A 21,047-nucleotide genomic window follows, 5' to 3' on the forward strand; every position below is an offset into this window, starting at 1 on the left:
GTGGCCCTCTACAGATGCTGAATTGCCTGGAACCTTAATGTTGGACTTCCCAGCCTCCAGAGCTGTGAGAGATACATTTGTGTTGTTAAGCCACTGAGTCTAGGGTATTTTGTTATAGCAGCACAAAGATAGCCACTGAGAACCAATCTTCCACGTCTAGCTAACCTCGCCTCCTCCAGCAAAAAAAAAAAAAAAAAAAAAAAAGAACCCGAGCCCCCCTTCCACTCCCTGCATAGCAGTGTGACACCCCCCAGTGGCCTCTCCAGAAGCTTATGCATGCCATGGCTTCCGGGCAGCCAGCATAGCACCACGGGTGGTCAGGGCCCTTCATCACTTCCTTCAGCCCCAGCATGGGTCAATGCTGTCCTGCTCTCAAGTGACAACTTCTGGGCAATGGAGTGCCTGGGATCTCCTGGGAAGTGACATCCTATAAACAGAAATAGTTACAATAATGACATGACTTTGGCCCTACTCAGCAATTGGCACCTCTGCAGAAGTTCACATGGCAGATGTGGATTTTGTCCTGACTCTGTGCCTGCTGGGGAGACAGGCACTGGAGCTAATTAGAATGACGAATGACCCATGCCCTGTCCAACATGTGTTGAGCCAACCATCTAGGTCCAAGGCACAGGCTCTGCACTCTGCTCCCTGCAAGAGGTGTGGTAGCATGGAGAGGCGGGACCCAGTCCCTTCTGTTTGGGCCCTTTCTCCAGGAGAATGATGGGGGAAAGTCTTCACAGACTTTACTGAGGATAACTTTGCTTTTGATCTTGATAAACACAATAAAACCCAATGAAAGAGCATCCAAGTCTTGCCCTTTCTTTCTCTGAAGCACATCTGGGATAATGAGAAAGTGCTAGGAAAATTAAAACCCAGAAGCTCACTATTCACTCTATTTGCCATTCACCAAAGAACAGAATTCAAGGGCAGGTAAATCATTTCTCCTAACCAATGGGATGTTGTTTCCATGAAAACTCTTCTCTGGTGCAGAGATCTGGCTGCAGACTGAAACATGTCCTCCCAAATTTTATATGTGGAAGCCCTAACCCCCAGTACCTCAGAATGGGACAGTAAGTATTTGGAGACAGAGTCTTCAAAGAGGCAATTAGGTTAAATGTGGTCATTAGGGTGGGCCCTATTATGCCAAAACCCTATTAACCTCAGTAGGGAGGGTACCAGATTCAAGAGTCTGAAGAGGAGACCCAGAGCTAGCAAATGAGACATGGGGTTTTATTAGGGGCCTCCATACAGGGGAGAGAGTCCAGTGGCGGCAAGCTGGACAGGAGAACTGCCTTATATACAAAAATGGTCCAGCAGTGATGGGCTAGACAAAATATCCGCCTTCCTACAGTGCAGTGGCAGTGGGCTGGACAACACATCCACCTTCCTACAGTCCAGTAGGCGGTGGGCCAGACAGGATAACCACAGGGCCCAGTGGCAGCAGGGTAGGCAAGAAAACCACAACCTCCTGCAAACATCATGCAGCTTATAAGACATTTTCACTTAACACTGTCCCCTAATGACCCCCACATGGCAACCCTCATTCAACCCAAAGCTCAGGGCCTCAATCCCCTGTGCAGTGCATGTCCCTGACAAGTGGGACAGGTAGGGGCTGAGGGGCTCAGATTTTTATCATAGATAAGGTATGAGTCTCTGGGTTGGCCACACACAGGTTCCCCAGCTTGGAACACACATTCAGATGCGTCTGCCATATAGGGCCATTCTAAAGCTATGCTTAAATTATTGCTGTCAGATGGATTTACCCTGTAGACCCTAACCTGGTATGACTCGTGTCCTTAAAGAAGAGGAAATTAGGACACGGACACACAGAGGAATGATCATGTGGAGACAGTGAGAAGGTGGCCATCCACAAGCCAAGCGGAGAACCCTCAGAAGGAACCAACCCTGCTGACACCTTGATCTAGTACTTCCAGCCTCCAGACCTGTGAGAAGATGAATGCCTGTGGCTAAAGCCACCTAGCTGCTGTGTTATGGCAGCCCTGGCTGACATGCAGCTGCCGAAGGGCCAGGAGAAGGAGGGTGCAGTGTCCTCTGAAGGTTCTTTCTCTCAAGACATCAGTTTCAACAGTCTCTTGAGGTTGAAACAATGCCTTTGGTCAAAACCTCTTAGCCCATTTTTGACTTGGAGGGTGAGAATCAGTGGAGAAGAGATGGTAGAGAAGAGAACAGGGCCCATCCGCATGAGGCTAATGGTGGATCCTGGGAATGGATATGCCCGGGAATGTCCAGGGATGGTGCCAAGCTTGGTCTGAAAAACTCAAAGATGTGGAAGTATTCTGGGAAAAGTAGGGAAACGTGTCTTTAATCCCTAGAGCATGGAAACATAAGGACTATTAGAAAGGGCAGGGATTTGGGTGTGAATCCAGACCCTGCACTTACTAAGTGACCCCATAGCCCTCCGAGTCTCAGCTCCCCATCTCCACATCACAGCAGTGTGGTAAGAACAAGTGTGAAACACTTGTAAAGCACATAGCACATGTAAAGCATGTAGCAGTCACCATGGAGTTTGTTCCACTCATTCATTCATTCATTCCATCAGCAAAGCATTACTGGCTATGTGCTGCGCTGGCTGTAGGCAGAGTTCCGCAAGTGAACGAGATTCACAATTAGTGCCCTTACTCATCTTCTAGTCTGCTAATGAAAGCACACTTTTTACAAATTATTATACCTTCTGAATTCTGCCTATACCCACCTTCCTTTTAAAGCCCAGAATATGTGTGCTTGAAATACATTATCAATAACTCAGAACGACCCAACATTGGCAGTTGGTATCACCGCTGTCAAAAAACGTGAAGTACCCAATGGCATGTATTAAAGTCTAGCTCATGCGGAGAATTCTACAGTTTCTCTCAGAAGACATACAGTTTGTCATTTATCAGTAAATCCTGCCTAAATGGTTCCTTTATTTGGTTCCCACCAGGACACCAGTGGCACTAGTGCTACCTTATGCTGGTGCGCTAAGTGGTAACAGCAGTGATGTCACCACTAAAAGGCCACAATAGCAGAGCTGTTCTTGCTGCGTGTTCCCCACCTACCTCCTTGTGTTATAATTGGTGATCATTGTCCTCCAGAATCTCATCATTGCTTTGACCATTTGGCTGATACAGAAAGGAAACAGGATGGCTTTTCTGTCCCTTTATAATAATGGCACTTTGCATTTGTATAGCACATTTAACTTATTCAGTGCATTTTCTTGTCTACTGCCGGGTCTTATCCTAATGAAACAAAACTCCATGAGTTGTGTAATTGTCTGTGCCGCAGAGACAGCTTAGAAATCAGAGCCAGTGAAACTCAGTTCTGGAGGAGGACCAATGTCCCAAATTGCTTAAGGAATAACAAGTCCCATAGAAGTTACAAATGGAGCCAGCATGATAACTCGGCAACGCAGCTTTTCCGCGGGGAGAAGATATGTCTGGAGCATGCGAATTAATTCAGCACAAGCCGGGAGCTCAGAGGAATTCTCTCTTATTGTCCCCACCTAGGTACAGGCTGGCATGGTTTTACCTTTAGAGAGAGGCAGTAGGAGTTGGAAAGAGTGAGAGGCAGAGACTAGATAATGCTACCGAGAATAAGAGGTTATTAGGATTTGTAAGATTGGCCCATTTTGTGGCCCAGAAACAGGACGCAGAAATGTTTCTTGCTTCTTCAGCGATTTGGAAAAGGGCAAGAATGAGCGCCTGGAAGGGTGAGCATTCTGGGGGCTGAAAAACAGAATCTTTACTTCTCATCACATTCTGGAAAATGAAGCATCTGGAAGCAGAGTTCCCACCACGAAAAGCACGTGGCTCGTGGATGACTTGCAATGAGTCATCCTGCTGGGCTGACCATCTCCCTGGAATTTGGGAAGTAACTCCTTCAGTCCACTTGGGCACCTGTTGGCAAATTATTGCTTTTACTCTGCTACCATTTTGAAAATTATGGCTCTCTAAATCATACCCTGGAGAACGGAGAAAGTGAAAATGCCTCCCCACCTGCACTATTCTCCCACTCAGTGAACCTCAGCTTGGCTACACGTTAGAATCATCTGGAGAGCTGTTAAAAAAACAAGTGCCAAGCTGCACTTCAGAAATTCCGGGGGGTGGGACAAAGGCAACAGGATTTTTTAACCTCCGCAAGCAATTTCAGCATACAGCCAAGGTTGAAAACTAGCGCTCTATCTATGTCCACTACAATGCTCACCCACTGGGCACTGAGGGTGCTCTGATGTGACAAGCACGTCACACTTGTCATGGCCTTTCTCTGGTCTTCTCCACATGCCTTTATCCCATGCTCAGCAGTGGGAATTCCTGCTCACGCATTACAAAAATCATAGCCCATGGTATTTGTGGTTGCCAGTCTCATGTTGACTAATCCTTGCAGCTAGCTAACATGAATCTGACACCATGCTAAGCAATGTAGCAGTTGCAGAAACCAGACGGACAGGATCCTTGTCTTCAAGAATACAACCGTGTAAGATACGTGTACAGGCAACTATCATATAAGGTGTTAGGTGATCAGGGCTTTGAGGGACTCTCAGGCACGAATGCAGAGAAAAAGCAAGATTTCTTTTAGCTGTACTGAGCATGTCTTCACAACTGACACCACATACACACACACACACACACACACACACACACACACACACACAAACCTATCCCCTTCAGCACATAACAACCAACTATGTACATGGTAGGTGCTAAATGAATTCCAGTTGAATGAATGAATAAATTCAGATTGGTACCTATTGGGTTGTTCCAGCAAAGCCAACAGCCAGCACTTCTCAGCTCCCCACAACCCATACCATGCCCAGCCTCCTCCAGGTCCCATTTAATATCATTCAACCTGTGACACCTCGTCTTGCTCCTCTCCCACCTCACATTCCTGCCTTAGTTTTCCAAAGTGCACATCAGTGGCTGTGTGCCCTGCACAGGCTGCGCTGTTGACCGACTTCCCCCATGAGACAGAGATCTGCAGCTGTCCTCCTATGTCCTCACTCCCATTTCTCTGGAATAAAGTCCCTGATGTTGAGCTGAGCACACAGCCCCATAGAATCAAGACTACATTCTGCCATTTGCCTAAGATCTGGCCAAAGAGTTAAGGAGAAGTGGTGTGTGTGACTTCTGGGTCACTTCCTTCAAGGAAATGGCCCTTTTCCTCTTGCCTCCTCCATCCTGCTACTTGAAAGGAGGTCATGATGTGACGTCCTCATGGTCCACACGGACAAGGAAATTCCCTAAAAATGACAGAGCTCCAAAGATGGGGGGAGCCTGGGTCTCTAGACAGCTTTGTGAGTCCCACCCACCCCATTCCAGCCTGGACAGGCCTCCCAAGGCAGAGTGAGCCCCATCATGTTTCAGTCACGGTTATAGTGGATCTCTGTTACTCACAGCCCCAAACCCATATCCCAATACGCTTTCCTGCCTCTCACACATCCTACAATCCCAGAGTTCCTTGTTACATTAATGAGAGGAGAAGGATATTATGAAAACCCAAATTGTTTCTGTCAGAACAATCAATGATTTGGTGACTTATCATAGCAAAACTCCCAAAAGTCCATAAATCTTTATTGCTGAGAAGGTCAGGCTGTGACAATCTGCTCTGCCTCTGCCAATGAATGCAGTAAGGGGACCAGCCTACTTTCATCTGGTCCAGACTACAGGGGAGCCTGAGCGATCATCATTCTTTTCACTGGCCCTGCAGAGATTGGCCCCTAGGGTAGTGGTAAGAAGCTCTATAAAGTTATGGAAAATAACTGACTCCTATGAATGTGAGGAATTGGAAGCAGCAAGGATTGAGGACTGTGAACGTGGACTCTGGGACCAGACCTATAAGCTGGGTGACCTTGAACAAGGTACTGACCATCTGGTGAGCAGATAATTTCACCCAACTCACAGGGTTGCTGTGAAGGTTCAGTTCACAGCAATTCCAGGCCTCTCTGTAAACCTGCTGAACCTGAACTTACCAGAATTGAGGGGAGTGCATTAGTTAGGGTGCTCCAGGAAAACAGAACCAACGGGGGTGTGTGTGTGTGTGTGTGTGTGTGTGTGTGTGTTAGAGAGAGATTTTAAGGAACAGGCTCATGCAACTGTAGAGATTTGGTAAGTTCAAAATCTGCAGAGTGGGCTGGCAGGCCGGAGACCCACGGAAGAGTCAAGTTGTGGTTGAAGTCTGAAAGCCGACTGCTAGCCAAATCCACTCTTGCTCAGGAGAGCTCGGTCTTTCTGCTCCAGTAAGGCCTTCAACTGATTGAGTGAGGCCCACCCACAGAAGGGAAGATAATGTGCTTTATTCAAAGTCCAATTTATTTTTTAAATTTTATTTCAATAGTTTTTGGGGAGCAGGTGGTGTTTGGTTACATGGATAAGTTCTTTAGTGGTGATTTCTGAGATTTTGGTGCACCCATCACCTGAGCAGTGCACACTGTACCCAATGTGTATGTAGTCTTTTATCCCTCACCCCCTCCCGCCCTTCCCCCCAAATCCCCAAAGGCATATCATTTTTATGCGTTTGCATCCTCATAGCTTAGCTCCCACTTATAAGTGAGAATATATGATATTTGGATTTCCATTCCTGAGTTTCTTCACTTAGAATAATGGCCTCCAGTTCCATCCAAGTTGCCGCAAAGGGCTTTACTTCATTATTTCATTGCATTTCATGGGTAAGTAGTATTCCATGGTGTACACATGCCACATTTTCTTTCCACTTGTTGGCTGATGGGCATTTAGGTTGGTTCCGTAATTCTGCAATTACAAATTATACTGCTATAAACATGTGTGTGCATGTGTCTTTTTCGTATAATGAAAGTCCGATTTAAATGTTAATCTTATCCAAAAAATACACCCTCATGGAAACAACCAGAACAATGTTTGATCACATATCTGGGCACCGTGACCTAGCCAAGGTGACAGATAAAATTAACTATCCTGGGTGGATAGGAATCTACCTTTCGGAGTCATATGTTTAATCATCAATCCAGATTCAACGTGAGGCACAGCCAGGTTTAGGGACCTTCTCAATGACACATCCTAAAGTCCCTGACAGTTTTAGGGTTTCTCCTCCTGCTGCCATGAGGGCTGCTGGACTTCTTTACTTTTTGAAACTGGTTGTGACGGCCCCACATTCATCTCAAAACCAACCTTCTGTTGTGTCTCAGGTGAGGAAGGTGTTCTCTCCACACACAGCCAGGACATAGCAAGTTGTGGAAATGCTCCTCAAGTCCAGGGCTCAGCTCATCCTGGGCTATCTGCAAAGGAGCTGGCAGCTGGCAACATCTGTCTGCTGTCAACCTCTCTGGGTGGAAGCTCTTGTCCCTCTCCTCTCCTCCTCCACAGATCCAGTTCTCCAGGCTCTGGGGAGCCATCCTGGCACTGCTTAGGAATCACCAGAACATCTACCAAACACTCAAGTCACCAAATATTTCTCAGAGTGTTTCTCTACCGTGGCCCCCCATGGGGCATTTTCAAAATACAGATGACTAGACCCTCGCGAGAACTGCTGGAGCACATCTTCTGGAAGTGATTCTTAAGCAGATATATGTAGAAACATCTCCAGAGGTGATCTTGATATGCAAAAAAATTAGAAACCACCAGTTCCACTAATGACGAATACTGGAGACCAGCAGACTCTAACATTTGCTACTTCCTGATACGATCCTAGCACAGGAATTTTCACAATCAAGGCAGCAAGGTCTGACAGAAGAATATCCACACCCTTTTCCCCTAACTTTGTAGTCCCCCCATGCTGACCAAAGCTTGAAAAGGTGCTTGCGCATTTCCACGTCTTCTCTTGCTTCTCTATGACACCAGGAGAATAAGCCTCACGTGGTCACTGGAGGACGAGATATGTCTGTCTGAGGCTGACTGAGATGAGCTAATGACCTGCTGCCCACCAGATACAAGAATGAGCTCCAGCCAAGACCAGAAGAACATCTCCCCTGCCCAAGCGCAACCAAGGTCAACAGAACTGACCACATGACCCATGGACTCATGAGAAATAAATGGTGGTTGCTGTAAGCTGGTTTGATACCTTATTACCAGGGCAATAGAGAACTAACAAGGATAGGGCCAACCAGCTACCCAGATCCCCAGTGAAAAGCCAGTGCCCATGTGTTAGGGATTTGTTTGTAAAGTCCTTCAGTTCACCTGCTGCGGCCCTAGGGAAGGAGTGAGGTGAGGACAAGTCCCCTCCAACTTCTGGTTCAGCAACCCCATGACAGCACCACAGTTTACGCATCAAGGAAAATGTTCCCTCTTTCCCTCTGACTAACAAGGAGTTTGCCACGGAAAGCGTCTGAAAATAAATTATACATGAGACATGGTTTCTGAACTAGTTACAACTTTTGTTCCAGGATATTTTTACTTCTCTTCAAATATTCCCTCCAGGAGTGAACTACCCTACCAAGAAGTTAAATGAAATTAGAAAAAGAGCCTTAAAAGAATCCACTCGGACCCATCAACAGTGAGCCAAACATCTTACAGGCTCCCTGAGGCCCTATGTGGTTTCGGTATCCGTAGCTTCTCTTTAAAACAGCTGAGCCATGTTACTGTAGCGGTGGTCCTTAAAGAGCATGTTTTGAAAAGAAGCAACAATCTCCCTTATAATGTGGTGATCAGAAATGTGGACTCTGGTCACATGGACTTGCCTTCAAATCCCAGCTCTACCACTTAAGAAATAGGAGACTCTCGGATATATACTTAACCTCTCTAAGCCTCAATTTCCTTTTCTGTTAAGTGTGGCTTTTAATAATGACTACTTCATAGGGTTGTTTTGAGATTAAAGGAGTTAATACTTTTAAAGGCATACAGTAGTCAGCATCACTATTTCCATGCTTTAGAAACCCTCCCAAGAAACAGAGAATTCTGATCTAGAAAACTTCTGCGTCAAGGATGGTCTCTCTAAGGCACTCCACACAACTGCCTTTGAGTTTACGTATCCCTTTTCACTGTATCATGTCCCTCAATTAAAATATGCCATTCCCTCCAGAGCCCTGTAGGAAGAACCATATTAACAGCTAAAAAGAACTGAAATCAAGTCAATCCCTTGTGGCGAGGAGTGCCAATAATTAGAGAAAAAAGGCACCATCTTCTCCATTCCTCCCAGTTGTTTTTAGAGACTGGGTCTTACACTGTCCCAGGATGGAGTGCAGTGGCATGACCTTGGCTCACTGCAGCCTGAACCTCCTGGACTCAAGTGATCCTCCCACCTCACCCTCCCTCCTGAGTAGCTGGGACTATAGATGTGCACCACCATGCCTGGCTAATTTTATTTTAATTTATTAATTTTTTGTAGAGATGGGGGTCTCACTATGTTACCCACACTGATCTCAACCTCCTGGGCTCAAGCAATCCTCCTGCCTCCCAAAGTGCTGGGATTACAGGCACGAGCCACTGTGCCCTGCCCTTTCCAGTTGTTAGCATATGACAAATACTGTGCACCAAAGCAACATGGATCTTTCTCTAAGTTCTGGTTTATAAATGTACTTAGTAGCCCCCACTTAGGTCAAAGAAATTTGGACAAAGCTTGAAACCATCTATTTGTAAATTTTTACAAACCATCTATTTATAAATTTGAATGGCTGACCTCTGGCAAAGAATAAAATCACTTTAAGAAAAAAGTTTTCCCCTTTTAGAAGTGCCACATGCTTACAGTATCAATGAGATACCAGGAGCTAAGATACTCTGCCCAATGAGAGAATGAAAATCATCCATCCACTACAGCTTTTTACATCTACGCATGTCAGGAATGTTGCCATAAGAATGTTATGTAACAAACCATTCCAAAATACAGTGCCTTAAAACAATAACCATTTATACTTGCTCACACTTCTAAAGGATGGTTGGCAGTCACTGGCTCTAGCAGGCTTGGCCTTGAGATACAGGTGGGCTCAGGTAGGTTCCCCATGCCTCTCATCCTCCTTGAACCAGTGCATTGGTCTTGCCAATGACAGAATTTCAGAAGGGAGAACAGGAATATCCAATGACTCTCACAGCCTTGACACACACTCCCACGCCTGCCCACTTTGCAGTGGACAAGTCCTGTCACCTGGAAGAGCCAAGTATCAGTGGGGAGAGGAAACATACTCTGCTTATAGGAGGAGGAACTGCAAAATCATAGTGCAAAGGTCACGGAGACCAGGCTGAGTTGCTTCAGGGGCCTGTGACCTGTGCAGCTGCACAAGGCCCTGAGCTGGGAAGGGCCCCATCTTTGGTTGAATGTTTGGCATCAGCTTCTGACATGGAGCCTCACATTGCCATTTTTCACCAGGCCCTGCCAATTATGTAGACAGTCCTGGAGAGAGGGGAGGGTAAGGAAGCATTAATAATAATGCAATCTCCTCATTTAACAAGACTGACTTTTCACTGTGAAAGTGTCATATCCACTCCCCATCTCCTCCAACCCCTGCTTTCAGAACCACATCATGGAATTTCTGCAGTGGGTTCAGGCTGCTACTGGCAGCCTCACTTCACATCACAACTCCTCCGTAAGACAGAGCTGTGGCTCTGGGAAGCTTTAACAAGGAACAGACACAGGTGCCCATTAGTGGGAACACCTGTGGTCATATCGCCACTGCATTTCCGGTACTAAACCTGGAGTACCTGCCCCTTCCCACCAGGCTCTCCAATGAACTCAACAGCCCACTCACCCTCAAACCCTACCCACACACCCTTCTCCTCCATGTGGTGATGAGAATGCCCAATGAAGAATGAAAATAATCCACCCACTACAGATTTTTATATTCACAAATGTCAGGGAAAACCTGCAGTGGGACTGGACAAATCCTTGGGGAAATTGGGACATGAATTGGGGAATCACAGAATTGTCAAGCCAGAAGGGACATCCCAAACTATGCAACTAAATGTCCCCAACACTGGGCAGCCTCAGTCTAACTCAAAATCATCTCAGACATGAACTTGTCTAATGTGATCTAAGGGGCCGGGTGCCTGTAATCACGCTTGCAATCCCAGCACTTTGGGAGGCTGAGGAGACTGGATCACCTGAGGTCAGGAGTTCGAGACCAGCCTGGCCAACATGGCATAACCTCATCTCTACTAAAAATACAAAAATTAGCCAGGCATGGTGGTGCATGCCTGTAGTCCCAGGTACTCAGGAGGCTGAGGCAGGAGAATCACTTGAACCTGGGAGGCAGAGGTTGCAGTGAGCCGAGATCGTGCCACTGCACTTTAGCCTGGACAACAAAGTGAGACTCTGTCTCAAAAAATAAAAAATAAAAATGAAAATAACTAACTTGGTCTAAGGGATGTGAACATTTCACAACCAGTCCCAGAGTTTGATGACTACCACTGATGAAGCACGTTTCTCCTTATTCTCATACCAATCATTTGGGCTCACATTTAAGTTAATTTCCTTGAACCACTCGCTAAACTTGCAGATGCAACAGGAGTCAGCCTCCTCCTCACAAGAACCCTTTATATGCCCAAAAGCGGCAGTCACACCAACCTCTGCCTTCCAGGATGCTTCCTGCTCCCAAACCTGCACTCTATAGAGGCCCCACAGAGCTTATGATGTGCTCTGGTGGGGAGAGCTGCTCAAGAGGCAAGTGGCTTTTGCCACAAAAAAATGAATCATGAGCACAAGTCAACACAAGAATCCTGCAGTTCAGACAATTACCCAAAGAACACATTTTCTGATAATTACAGAGCTAAAAACGGATCCACTTTGAAAATCCCTTCCTTTCTCCCAAGAAAGCTGAGGAGGTGGTTTAACAACAATCAGCTGCTGAGATGCATCACATTCTAGGGTGTTTAGGAGGCTAGTTCCAAGAAATTCTTGGAAGGTGCAGTTCCCAGAAGGTGGTGCTGCTAACTAGACCCATTAACCCTCCCCGCCATCCCCAACATGTGCTCACAGCTTGGGAATCGGAACTCAGAAGCCCATTCAAAATGAGAGAGACAAGAGGGAGGAGGCCCAGGCTGGCCCACCTTGTGATGCTTCTCAAACACCAAACAGCACTTACCTAAGAAAATGGGAGGGGATGGTAAGAGGGGGTGCAACCAGCCGAGGATTATCTCGGCTGGCCAAGTGTGTGCTTAGCGATGTTATAAAGGGTTTTAGGTAGAATCTAAGGGTCAGGATGATAATAATAACATTTAATATGCATTGCACACTTATGAGCCAGATGTACCATATTACCTCATTTAATTCTCACACACTTCTATGAGCACGGTCCTGTTATTTTTACCCCAGTTTACAGTCACACTGAGGCACACACTGTGGGTTACATGGATAATAAGGGCAGAGGCAGGATTTGGAAGCAGTAGACGTTTGCACACTTCACCAAAACCTTCCAAATATAAAAGTCCCGGAAGTGGCTGAGAGCAGATATTAGGATGGTTGAAATACAGACTACAAGGGGGCAGAGGGTATAAGCATTATGGAAGAAAATCGGACAGAAGAAACTGTAGGTCAGAGATCTTCTGTGTCAATAATGAATACAATATTGAGTTAAATTCAATTTTTAAATACAAATCTTTTTTTTTTTTTTTTGAGACAGAGTTTTGCTCTTGTTGCCCAGGCTGGAGTGCAATGGCGCGATTTCGGCTCACTGCAACCTCCACCTCCAGGGTTCAAGCGATTCTCCTGCCTTAGCCTCCCGAGTAGCAGGATTACAGGCGCCCACCACCACGCCCGGCTAATTTGTGGGGGTTTCACCATGTTGGCCAGGCTGGTCACCGACCTCAGGTGATCTGCCCACCTCAGCCTCCCAAAGTGCTGGGATTACAGGTGTGAGCCACCGCGCCTGGCCTATAAATCTTATACAAGGAGTAAAAGTAGTAAAATATGTAAATTTTGTAGTATGTCACGGACAGTACTGAAATGAAGAAATGGAAAGATTATTGACTAAGCCAGTGTTCCCAAGAAGAAGGATTTAGATGACGGAAGTGCCAGAAAGTTGGCACTCATTCATTCACTTACTTAGTAAATACTCACTGAGCACCTTCAGTGGTCTATGCGTTCCTCTACATCCTATGTCACAGCCCGTGTTGGTGAATGAAACAAAATTGCTGACCATCCAGAACTGGCATTCTAGTGAGAGAAGACAGACCTGCATGCCCAGGACCTAAATGCCTTTGGGAGAATAGTGTTACCAACTTAAGCTAAATAACATGTGAGCTACAGCCAGACCTCAAGGGCCAGACAGACAGAAGCACCTATAATTTGAAATTACATTCAGAAAGACATTATGTTGAAATCATCCTCATAAAGTTAAGAAAACAAAATTGCTTGACTTTTAACAAAAGCATAAGCTTTAAACAGAAGCATAACTAAGCATTAGCCAGCTTGCCCTATAGCCCATCTCCTCATAGCCACTTACTGCTTAGTCCCATTGCCTCTGTCACAAGGTCCTAACATCTATAGGTAACATCTTTAACATTAAAAAACCTCAAGTTTCCCATTTGAGATATTTTCTAGATCCTGATTCCATCAGGCCCACTGACACCAGCCAGTCTGCGGACTCCCTCCAAGGAACTGACTTAGTACATGAATGAAGTTTCTATGTCGTTATGATTTCATCTCCCATGTCCTAACCAATCAGCAACCCCCAGTTCTTCAGCCCACTGCCCACCAAAATTCCCTCTAAAATCCCAGCCCAAAACTTCTCAAGGAGGTGGATTTGAGATTCCCTCGTGCCTCGTTTGGCTGCCATACAATTATTAAGCTCTTTCTCTGCTGCAACTCCCACCGTCTCAGTGTATTGGTCTGTTACTGTGCAAGGGTGCAAAGCTGGTGGTCCTGGTATGAAGCTGGTGGTCCTGCAACAATGATGACATCACTGAAAACAATCTCAGGTATCCAGGGTACACAGAAGAACTAACAACTAATTGTTAAAAGTGGATGTGCTTAGGGCAAGAGGACTGGAGGAGGAGGGAGATTCCACAAAGAAAGAAAGCAAGCTGGGCTGGGCATGGTGGCTCATCCTTGTAATTCCAGCATTTTGAGAGGCCAAGGTGGGAGGATCACTTGAAGCCAGGAGTTTGAGACCAGCCTGGACAACAAAGCAAGAACCCATCTCTACAAAAAATAAAAAAGTCTGCCAGGTCCCTCTCCCCCTCCCCCTCTCCCCCCTTTCTTCGGTCTCCCTCTCCTTCTTTTTTCGGTCTCCCTCTGTTGCCGAAGCTTGACTGTACTGCTGTGATCTCGGCTCACTGCAACCTCCCTGCCTCGGGCTCCTGTGATTCTCCTGCCTCGGCCTGCCCAGTGCCTGGGATTGCAGGCATGCGCCGCCACGCCTGACTGGTTTTTGTGTTTTTGGTGGAGATGGGGTTTCGCCGTGTTGACCGGGCTGGTCTCCAGCTCCCGGCCTGGAGTGATCTGCCCACCTCGGCCTCCCGAGGTGCTGGGATTGCAGACGGAGTTTCGCTCACTCAATGCTCAATGTTGTTCAGGCTGGAGTGCAGTGGCGTGCTCTCGGCTCGCTACAACCTCCACCTCCCAGCTGCCTGCCTTGGCCTCCTAAAGTGCTAAGATTACAGCCTCTGCCCCGCCGCCACCCCGTCTGGGAAGTGAGGAGCCGTCTCTGCCTGGCCGCCCATCGTCTGGGATGTGAGGAGCCCCTCTGCCCGGCCGCCCCGTCTGAGAAGTGAGGAGCACCTCTGCCCGGCCGCCATCCCGTATAGGAAGTGAGGAGCGTCTCTGCCCGGCTGCCCATCGTCTGGGAAGTGAGGAGCGCCTCTGCCCGGCCGCCCCGTCTGGGAGGTGAGGAGCGCCTCTGCCCGGCCGCCACCCCATCTGGGAGGAAGTGAGGAGTGCCTCTGCCCGGCCGCCCCGTCTGGGAGGTGAGGAGCGCCTCTGCCCGGCCGCCACCCCGTCTGGAGGAAGTGAGGAGCGCCTCTGCCCGGCCGCCCCGTCTGGGATGTGAGGAGCGCCTCTGCCCGGCCGCCCCGTCTGGGAAGTGAGGAGCACCTCTGCCCGGCCGCCCCGTCTGGGAAGTGAGGAGCGCCTCTGCCCGGCCGCCCCGTCTGGGAAGTGAGGAGCGCCTCTGCCCGGCCGCCCTGTCTGGGAGGTGTACCCAACAGCTCCAAAGAGACAGCGACCATCGGGAGCGGGCCATGAGGACGATGGCGGTTTTGTTGAAGAGAAGAGGGGGAAGTGTGGGGAAAGGAAGGAGAGATCAGATTGTTGCTGTGTCTGTGTAGAAAGAGGTGGGCATAGGAGACTCCATTTTGTTCTGACTAGGAGAAATTCTTCTGCCTTGGGATGCTGTTGATCTATGGCCTTTCCCCCAGCCCCGTGCTCTCTGAAACATGTGCTGTGTCAACTCAGGGTTAAATGGATTAAGGGCGGTGCAAGATGTGCTTTGTTAAACAGATGCTTGAAGGCAGCATGCTCTTTAAGAGTCATCACCACTCCCTAATCTCAAGTACCCAGGGACACAAACACTGCAGAAGGCCGCAGGGACGTCTGCCTAGGAAAACCAGAGACCTTTGTTCATGTGTTTATCTGCTGACCTTCTCTCCACTATTATCCTATGACCCTGCCATATCCCCCTCTCCGAGAAACACCCAAGAATGATCAATAAATACTTAATAAAAAAAAAAAAAAAAAAAAAGTCAGCCAGGCGTGGTGGTGCATGCCTGCAGTTCCAGCTACTCAGGAGGCTGAGGTGGGAAAATCACTTGAGCCCAAGGAGTTCAAGGCTGCAGTGAGTTATGATTGCACCCCTGCACTCCAGCCTAGGTGGCAGAGAAGACCCTATCTCAAATAAATAAATAAAGTTGTAGGTACATGGCTTATTTCTGCCTTGAGTTAGTGAAGAGGTGCTGGCCACTCCAGTGCCACTCCCCGTGGGAGCTAGAAAACTGTCAGGCTGCAGAAGGTGTGATCACGCAGCCACAACACCTAAAGTCTTGAAGTCACTGTCTCATGTCCTCTGATGTCTACCTTTTCTCCCTGGTATTTTCCATGACCATGAGCAGCAACTGCATTTGACCTCCCAGAAGCTGCAGCAGAGGCAGTGGCATGGGGAAAACGAGCATGTACAAATGAAAGGGGCAAAAGGCAGGAAAAGGTAGAGTACAGTGTTCCTTGGAGTAAAATGCCTCAGTTTATTGTTTATAGAAGCTTATACAAACAATATGCAAATTTGCAAAAAGCAACGCTAATTCTTGCATAGTGTGCTTACTTTCATACCCTTAGCTCTGGGCTGCAAGTCTGTGGGCCACAGGACCTTAGCCATTGCCTGCTGCCTGGCTGGAGTCAGTGGTTAAGCATCATAAAAGAATAAGCAAGGATAAAAGGTGATGGATATGGAACATTGTTCTGCCAGAGAATACAGGATGGTATATTCAGGATGGGAGAAAAAGGGGCAATTTGGAGTCTGAAAGGCAAAACTTTGATTTTGTCTCGATCCATTCTATGTCACTTAGGCGTCAAGTCTTAAAAAACAAACCAGAGACTATAGAAATACTGGCTGGACATCCCATTACTGGGTATATACCCAAAGGATTATAAATCATGCTGCTATAAAGACACATGCACACGTATGTTTATTGCGGCACTATTCACAATAGCAAAGACTTGGAACCAACCCAAATGCCCATAAATGATAGACTGGATTAAGAAAATGTGGCACATATACACCATGGAAATTATGCAGCCATAAAAAAGGATGAGCTCATGTCCTTTGTAGGGACGTGGATGAAGCTGGAAACCATCATTCTCAGCAAACTATCGCAAGGACAGAAAACCAAACACCGCATGTTCTCACTCATAGGTGGGAATTGAACAATGAGAACACTTAGACCCAGGAAGGGGAACATCACACACCGGGGCCTGTCATGGGGTGGGGGGGAGGGATGGCATTAGGAGATATACCTAATGTAAATGACGAGTTGATGGGTGCAGCACACCAACATGGCACATGTATACATATGTAATAAATCTGCATGTTGTGTACATGTACCCTAGAACTTAAAGTATGAAAAAAAAGTAGTACTGGCTGGAGCAGGTTATGGGTCTCCAAGATATTATCTGGAAAAATAATTTATAAATTTGTGAATTCATATTATGTTATTTTCCTAATCATTCTTTATTCCTTGGATCACAAATATTTTCATATATAGGTTTTATCCAAGCATATTTCCCTGCTGTATCATACAAGATATGGGATTCTAACACACTGGCTCTCTTAGAAGATATTAAAAGACAAGTAGTTAGCTAGAAAAATAACTGGCTGCTTGATTAAGCTCTCTCTCAATGAAAGGTATCATTACTGAAATACAGAAAAAACTTTAAAAGCTTGCAAAGTATTTTCCCCTTCTATCAATGTTGGCATAACATTTTATTTCTGTCCTATTCACGTAAGGCTCAAAAACTCCTTTTGGGCTGACCGGTGGCTTTCTTATGGCCTGTAGTTCATCCACTCTGTACAGAGGTTAGGGATGTCCTTTGGTTATTTTACCCTCAAGTTGCCGTTCTCCATATTTTGCTGCAAAAAGCACACACTTTTTTGGGAAAGAGACACAGGGGCCCCCAGCTATGGCACAGAGCTATGCTAAATACCAAGTTTGAACGGTGTGTGCCCACATGCGCTTCCTGAATGAGTCTGGGGAAGCTGTAACGTACTACCCATCCATTCAGAGCAACTCTCTGAATGACGTGACTCTGCCTTTAATAGCACCGCCTCATCCCACCCATCCAGCACTCCCAGTGATGCTGACAATCAAATTGCAAAGCTGCGTGACAGGCTGCAACCTCAAAGGAAACCCAGCATCTAGTTAAAAACTTCCCAAGGTCGGCAGGGAGTGTTCCTGAGCCCAGCCCCAGACAGGAACAAAGGCTCTGTGGCAACAGCAGCTGGAAATGCCATCCATCATCATGCAAAGATAAAGAGCTTATAACTCCAACCAGAGGGCATTTGCAAATATCCAGTGCTGTCCTGACACTTTGATTGATGGCCACCTCCTTTAATTAGCTCCTCTTGTCTCTGGAGGTTTCCAAAGAACTGATCACTTGCTCCCACCTCCCCCTTTCCCTGCCACCATTTGCCTCTCCGGTGGACAGGACTGGAGCAGGCACTGAGCCTCACCAGCCTCTTTCACTGTGTGCCCACCCACCACCATGCGATCCTCCCTCCTCGGCATGAAGCTGCCACACTGACCTTTCGCAGAAGGAAGCAGATGCGCTCGATGTTCCTCAGCCGTTCCCTCTATCAGGATGCACAAGAAAGAAATGAGAAGGGAGGTTAGGGGTTCTGCTAAAACAGCATGAGAAGACCCCGCAATCGGCCCCAATAGTGGAGGCAGAAGCCACCAGAGAGCCCTCCTGGGCACATGGCCAGCATGCTCCCACCCAATGGCTTTTTCTAACAGAGTTTCTGACTTTCTTTCCTGTACCTTGTCATGGTCATTTGCTCTTAACAGAACTCTCCCAGCAAACAGCATGGGCTCACTTGCCCTCTCAGTCCAGCATGGATTTCTGTTCTTTTATCTACAGTCAAAGTCCCTCTCAGCCTCCATGTACATATAAGGTGGTCAAACTGCTGAATGGGACCTCGTGTTCATGGAGCATCCTAAAGCCTGCAGCCGGCCCTCCCAGGAGGCCTTCCCACTTAGGTCTCGAAGAGAGTATGTGCCCTCATTAGTATCTAAGGTAGACAAGTTCTCTGCCTGCTGGTTTTATTTTTCTAAAGTGAGTCTACTTGGAGGAAGTAATCTCCCTACTAAATTAGACACCAATGATGCCCCCAGGCTAAGGCTTTTTAAGAAGTTTGAGTTTATCAAGGCCTGGCTCACTGCCAAGGGAAGATGAGATGATGGCCCATGGCTGGGCAGGTGATGATGCCCGCATCCTGCACTAAATGCCGTTGCCTCCCTTTTCTTTCAGTGACTTTAACGATTTCCAAAGCCACACTGAACACAGCTGTGGCATCTCCCGGTGCTTCATTACTGAGGCAATTTGGTTGCTGTAGATGGAATGGTAATGAGATTCCTCGTGGATCTGGAAAGGACAGGTGGCTGGGACTTCATTTCCCTAATTAAATCATAAATATAGTGATTCCTGTGCATCCTGTAAGCCCAGAGGAAGGAGCCCACATCAGGACAAATTAGTGTCCACATGGCTGGAAAGACACACTGCATCCTCCTCACACGTGTGCACACGCAAGCACACATACTTATGTGCACACACACACACGAAAGGGAATGCTACAAGACACGCACTAGCTCCTTCTCCAGCAAGCCAGAGCCCCTGAAGGACAACATCTACCATTACTTTAAAGTAATACTGAATGCCCAGCTGGTAAAAGGAAGGGAAAACATGAGAAACGAGGAGTAAAACGAGCATTCCTCCTCCTTTCCATCCCAGAGGATCCAACAATATTGAGAGCTTCAGGGCATCTTAAATCCAAATGAGCCTCATGCCCTCATTGAGAGACGCATCCTACGGATCAGCAATTATTTGTGACACACAAGTCCTTCCAGGGCTGGAGTCACCAATCAGTGAAGTAGCTTTTTTAAGCCACCTGAGTCTGAAATGCTGCTTTGGGGGCTCTATAGAGGTCTAAGAGCTCGCAGAAGAGTTAAATGAGGCATCTGAAGCGTTTAACTTCCTGCCAGGGAGTAACAGCATAAGAACTGGGAAAATGTGTCTAGCAGTCTTCCATTTAGGGTTTTTATTTGTTTTTGTTTTTGTTTTTAATCTGAGACAAGAGTCTTTTCCCCATGGGACACCTAAAGTCTTTATTCTGTCCATGAGCTTCATAGGGCCCAGGCTCCTTAATTAATCAGTTTACTAATTAGAAGTATGCCTTTAATAATAGGAGTAAAAAAAAGTGAACTGAGATTTAACTTCTATGCCACCACTTCAATATTCACCCATTGTTTAATCGACAAATAGCTATGGAGCACCTACTATGTGCAAATTGTATTCCTGCACTGGCCTTTCACAGAAGCTCCCTGGAGAGCATATACTAGTCCTGATTTTCTTTATTCTGTCTAAATTTCCTTATTCTTTGCCATGGTGAGATGGAAAGGGTTCCACAAAAATATTTCATGGTTTCACCAATCACCTGCAACCCAGCATGGAATTTGCATGATAGAATTGAGCAGTAGGACAAATTCCTTCCCTAGCATTTGCCCTGGAATCAGACAAGAAAGCTCTGGGTGTTCTCAGTGAGCTGCCTATTAATTTGAGCCCAAACAATTAGAAGGAAGGAAAGTAGGTTCTTGTCTTCCCTGGCATTCCTAAATGAAGGTGTCTCTCAGACTAGAGCCGCTCACTGCACCTGGTAGATATTGACAGGCCAGGCGTGTAATGTTGGTGCCAAACACAAAAACATCTAGAAAGACATGAGACCCAGAGTGAAACCTTTCAGGCCTGACAGATCCAAATTATCCCAGATGCATGGTGAGGCTGGTAGATGGAAACAAAATGGATTTTAATAGTTATAAATTCATGAAATACAGCAAGTTTTCAAGTGGATCTTGCAGGTTTAAACTTGCATTAAAATTTGCTTTGAAAAAGTTCATCTCTATTTCATGGAATCAAAAAATATGATGCCAAAGCGGGCCTCAGATATTATCAAATCAGGTCTCTTAAAGAGGCAACACAGGGTAGATGGTAGGATGAGAGACTCTGGAGACAGGCAAGCCTGGGTTCAAGTCCTAGCTGCAGCACTCATGAGCTATAAATCCCTGTACAAATGAGTCCATTTTGTGGTTCATAAATTGGGTTAATGATGCTTGTCTCACAGCATTATTGTGAGGATTACAGATTATGTATATAAAGTTCCTAGCACATAATAAAAACTCAAAAAAATGACAACTCCAGTAATAACTCTCTAATTTATAGAAAGGGACCCTGAATCCTGGTTCTTCCATATGGTCTTCTGGTACCTCCCTAAAAGCATATCCTTCTTCATAGGGCCTGCAGCTAAGGAGAAGAGACCTCTTTGTCCCTGCCGAATGACGCCATAAACATTCCAAGCTAAGATGGTATCATGCTAGCAGAGCCTGTTGTTCTCTCTACAACTTCTGGCTGAAAAGGTCAACAAAGCTACTCAAAGAGGCAAAAAGTTGCCTTAGCGCTGG

General features: G+C 46.6%; 2 protein-coding genes across 3 annotated transcripts in view; one reads left to right on the top strand and one right to left on the bottom strand.

Annotated features, from left to right (window-relative positions):
• The window catches only part of NVL (nuclear VCP like), a 549,783-nt gene that overhangs the window by 63,880 nt on the left and 464,856 nt on the right, over positions 1-21,047 (top strand). The gene's annotated exons all lie outside the window — the stretch shown is intronic.
• Positions 1-21,047, bottom strand: part of LOC129028076 (protein cornichon homolog 3) — a 126,575-nt gene that overhangs the window by 39,660 nt on the left and 65,868 nt on the right. For both annotated transcript variants that reach the window (XM_054474219.2, XM_054474230.2), the window contains exon 3: positions 18,119-18,166. In XM_054474219.2, the coding sequence (XP_054330194.1) occupies positions 18,119-18,166 (48 nt within the window). The remainder of the gene's footprint in view (positions 1-18,118; positions 18,167-21,047) is intronic.

Source organism: Pongo pygmaeus, chromosome 1 (genome assembly GCF_028885625.2).
Source record: "Pongo pygmaeus isolate AG05252 chromosome 1, NHGRI_mPonPyg2-v2.0_pri, whole genome shotgun sequence".
NCBI lineage: Eukaryota > Metazoa > Chordata > Mammalia > Primates > Hominidae > Pongo > Pongo pygmaeus.